Source organism: Otolemur garnettii, unplaced genomic scaffold, assembly GCF_000181295.1.
Source record: "Otolemur garnettii isolate 467f Iridium unplaced genomic scaffold, OtoGar3 scaffold00044, whole genome shotgun sequence".
Lineage (NCBI taxonomy): Eukaryota > Metazoa > Chordata > Mammalia > Primates > Galagidae > Otolemur > Otolemur garnettii.
In genome coordinates, this window is record NW_003852439.1 from 11,049,662 (window position 1) to 11,054,545 (window position 4,884).

At 43.2% G+C, this 4,884-nt stretch overlaps 1 protein-coding gene across 1 annotated transcript in view; it reads left to right on the forward strand.

The window, feature by feature from the left end:
* The window catches only part of CUNH16orf96 (chromosome unknown C16orf96 homolog), a 52,322-nt gene that overhangs the window by 34,026 nt on the left and 13,412 nt on the right, over positions 1-4,884 (forward strand). Inside the window, exon 9 of the mRNA XM_023513867.1 lies at positions 231-395. Coding sequence (XP_023369635.1) covers positions 231-395 — 165 coding nt within the window. The remainder of the gene's footprint in view (positions 1-230; positions 396-4,884) is intronic.

The following is a 4,884-nucleotide window of genomic DNA, read 5'->3' on the forward strand; positions in this document are numbered from 1 at the left end:
AAAAAAAAAAATAAGAAAGAAAGAAAGAAAAGAAAACTACGGCTTAGATCTCAAGACTGTGTTTGGAAAAAAATGTGTTTGAGCCAATGCAGATACTAAGGTTGAATTTAGCACAAGTCTGAAAGTCCAGGGTCCTGAACTAGAAAAAGTTGCCCCCAGGAGTATAACATCTTCAGTGCTCCCTGATCCATTCCAGCAGCTCCTCCTCCCTGAGTCCCCTGTCTCCCCAGAAAGCTGATAGAAGTGCCCTGGCATGCAAAGCAAACCGGGTTGATCTGGAGACTGTGGCAACAGAGCTGAACCAGATGGTTCAGAGCATGCTCCTCAAGATCACCAACCAGACAGGTGACTGGAAGAAGACTACAGAGCAGCTCAGGAATGACATGAGCACCAAGGTGAGTACCCCTGTGTTCATTATCACTTGCTATGTAACAAATTATTCCAGAAGTCAGCAGCTTCAAACAACAAATGTTCTCAATTTCTAATTCTAAGAATTTGGGAGCCACCCAGCAGCCTAGCTCAGTGGCTCAGAGTCTCCGCCAAGGTTGCCATCAAGATGTCATTCAGGGCTGGTATCATCTGAAGGCTTGACTGGGGTTAGGTGAGCTGTTTCAAGGGTAGAGCCCTTGGCCAGGTGTGGTGGCTCATGCTTATAATTCCAGTACTTTAGAGGCCAAGGAAGGAGGATTCTTCGAGCCTAGGAGTTTGACATTATAGTAAGCTATGATTGTGCTGCCACACACCAGCTGAGGGAACAGAGCAAGACTCTGTATCTAAAATATAAAAATAAATAAATAAATAATTTTAAAAAGGGCTGGGTGCAGTGGCTCATGCCTGTAATCCTAGCACACTGGGAGGCCAGCCGAAATGGGTGAATTGCTTGAGCTCACAAGTTCAAGAATTAGCTTGAGCAAAAGCGAGACCCTGTCTCTACTAAAAAAAAAAAAGAAAAAGAAAAACTGAGGCAAGGGGATCACTTGAGCGTGAGTTGGATGTTGCTGTGAGCTATGACTCCACGGCACTCTACCTGGGGTGAAAGCTTAAGACTCCTCTGTCTTAAAAAAAAAAAAAATTATAAAAGATGGCACCCTCACATGGCCATAGGCAGTACTCCCCTGTTCCTCATCACACAGACTCCTCAGGACTGCTTGAGTGAGCTTATGACATGGCAGCTCACCTACCCCAAAGCAAATGATCCAAGAGAGCAAGAAGGAAGCTGCAGTGTCTTTAATGGCTTAACCACAGAGTGACCTCTGTAATATCCTTCGGTTACACAAGTCAGCCATATTCAATGCAGGAGGGGATGACTCAATGGTGTAAGTACCTGAAGGTACAGTTAGGGGCCATCTTGGAGGCTATACCATGACTCTCCTGGCTGGGCAAGAGAAAAGATGTGTGGCATGGTAGAGGGAGTCTGTGGGGGGACCAAGCCAATCATTCATTTATTCATTCACCATTCACTGATTGTCTGGGATATGCCAGACCCTGGGGAAATGTTGATGAGGAATCATAGCCCCTGCCTTGATTTGTGCAGTCGAACAGAGAGACAGGAATGGTCAGACCAACAATTACAGTGCTACATGGTTCTTGCAACTGAGATGGTTGGTATGGCACAACGAGATTGAATTTAAAATCAGGCAGCTCTGGGTTTAGTCCCAGCTCCACCACGAACAGTAGTTGTACAACCTCTCTCAGTCTTACCTTTCTCATCTGTATAATGGGTACCCATTCATTTGTCAGCTCTGTATGGGGTATCTGTAGCTCTATCACTGTAGACAGAACGATGGGCCAAGGGATATGGGATGTGGTCTTAGTGGGGACACTTTGAGTCAGAGGAATTACATAAAACAATGCAAAGTAAATAACATTCTACGAGCATTTATCTGTTTTTCTTCAGTAATTCAATGGTGGGGATGGGAGAGTGGGAACACAGAGATTATTCTAGATTAAAAGTCTCTGGCTCGGCACCTGTGGCTCAAGCGGCTAAGGCGCCAGCCACATACACCTAAGGTGGCAGGTTCAAATCCAGTCTGGGCCCACCAAACAACAAGGCTGCAACCAAAAAATAGCCGGGCGTTGTGGCGGGCACCTGTGGTCCCAGCTACTTGGGAGGCTGAGGCAGTAGACTCGCTTGAGCCCAGGAGTTGGAGGTTGCTGTGAGCTGTGATGCCGCAGCACTCTACCCAGGGGGAAAGCTTGAGGCTCTGTCTCAAAAAAAAAAAAACCTAGATTAAAAGTCTCAGGAGACAAAACAACCAAATGCAGCACCTGAAGACATTTTACTTGTTACCTGGTTCAGTTTTGCCAACTCTAAAAATGGGCTGGGAATGAGATCCAAGTTAGGAATTATCGTTAATTATATTAGATGTGATAATGGCACAATAGTTATATGGGAAAATGTTCTCATCTTTTTTTTTTCATTAAAAAGCCTTTATAGTCATTTCATGTGGATTTGAAGTCATAGAACTTAGGCAGAAAAAAACCCAAGGAGACAAAAATGTCCTCATATTTTACAGATTATTACTCAAATATTTATGAGTGAAATATCATGATTTCTGTACCTTAAAAAATATTCTGTGCTGGGAGGTCAAAGCAAGAGGATCACTTGACCTCAGGATTTTGAACATAAAGAAATAAAAAGATTAGAATGATTAACCCCTATATATCCACCACCTAGATTTAATGATAATTAACAGTTGTTACATTTACTTTATTTGTTTTTTTGAGACAGAGTCTCAGTCTGATACCCTGAGTAGAGTGCTGTGGTGTCATATCTCACAGTAACTTCAAACTCTTGTGCTCAAGTGATCCTTTTACCTCAGCCTCCCAAGTAGCCAGGACTATAGGCACCTGCCACAACAGCCAGCTATTTTTTTAAGAGACAGGGGCTCGCTCTTGCTCAGTCTGGTCTTGCACTCCTGAGCTCAAGTAATCTTCCTGCTTCGGCCTCCCAGAGTGCTAGGATTACAGGTGTGAGCCACTGGGCCCAGCCTGCTTGAAATTTTTAAATAAAAAGGTTTTTAAACCTTTGTGTTGTGTTAAATGATTTTCTCATTTCTTTTCTTTTCTTTCTATATTTATAATTGTGGTAAAATTAAACATAAAATTAACCATTAACTGTTTTAAAGTAGACAATGCAGTGGCATTTAGAATAATCACAATGTGTACAGCCATCACCTCTGCCTAGTTCTAAGACGTTTTCATCACCCCACCAGGAAACCTGGACTCATTAAGCTGTCACTCCCCATCCCTCTTTCCCAACCACTGGCAACCACCAGATCTACTTTCCATCTTTATGGATTTGCCTAGTCTGGACATTTCATAAATGGAACTGTGCAGTATATAAACATTTGGGCCTGCCTTCTTTCACTTAGCATGATGTCTTTGAAGTTCATTCATGTTGTAGCATGAACGTTGAGCTTCATGCCCCATATCCAAGAAAAATGAAAACATATGCTACAAAAAAATTGTGTTCATAGCAGCATTATTCACAATAGTCAAAAGGCAGAAACAGCCCAAGTGTCCATCAACAGGTGAATTAGTAAAATGTGGTTTATCTATAAGACAGAATATTATTTCATCATGATATTTTATAAAATGTAGTATGAATGAATCACTGATGCATGCTACTGTGTGGATGAACCTTGAAAATATTGTGCTAAGTAAATGGGACCGGGCACAAAAGGCCATATATTGTAAGATTTCATTTATATTAAATGTTCAGAATAGGGATATCCATGGGGACAGTAAGCAGGTTAGTAGTTACTGTGGGGGAGGGGTAATAGGGATGACTTGTAATGAGTATGGGTTTTCTTTTGGGAGTGATGGAAATGTTCTGAAATTGATTGTGATGTTTGCACAACTCTGTGAATATACTGAAAGCCATTGATGTGTCCACGTCATGTACAGACCCTCATCAATAAATATGTGTTCAATGTGGGAATGTGAGGTGCATGGGGACCACTGGAGAGATGTCTCTCACACCCCCAATCCTGCAGTTGAGCAGATCTGATTTGATCTTTTAGAGGCAGTGACTGATGGTGTTTATTTTGCCTTAGCTACTACGAAATTCATTTTGTGGCTCCCCTCCAACAATAGCATCTATTAAGGGTATGTATGAATCTTAACCCAAGCAGTATCATTTTCAACTTCCCAGACTACCTCACTATTTTTGTTTAATCTTATTAGGCAGGGTATGGTGGCCCATGCCTGTAATCCCAGGTACTCAGGAGGCTTAGGCAGTAAGATCACTTGAGCCAAGGTGTTAGAGGTTGCTGTGAACTATGATGACACCACACTCTACCCAGGACAACAGAATGAGACCAGTCCCTACTGAAAATAGAAAAAGTAGGCCAGGCAGGGTGTGGTGGCTCACGCCTGTAATCCTAGCACTCTGGGAGGTGGAGGCAGGTGGCTGGCTTGAGCTCAGGAGTTCAAGACCAGCAAGAGCGAGATCCCATTCTACTAAAAATAGAAAAACTAGGCTAGGCCTTTAGGGCGCCTGCCACATACACCGAGGCTGGCGGGTTTAAACCCAGCCTGGGCCTGCCAAACAACAATGACAACAACAACAACAAAGTTGTGGTGGGCACCTGTAGTCCCAGCTACTTGGGAGTCTGAGGCAAGAGAATCGCTTGAGCCCAGGAGTTTGAGATTGCTGTGAGCTGTGATGCAACGGTACTCTATCAAGGGTGACATAGTGTCTCAAAAAAAAAGAAAGAAAGAAAAGAATAGAAAAACTAGCCAGATGTCATGGTGGGCACCTGTAGTCCCAGCTGCTTGGGAGGCTGAGGCAAGAGAATTTCTTGAGCCTAAGAGTTTGAGGTTGCTGTGAGCTATAACGCCAGAGCACTCTACCCAGATTGTCTCAAAAACAACAACTTG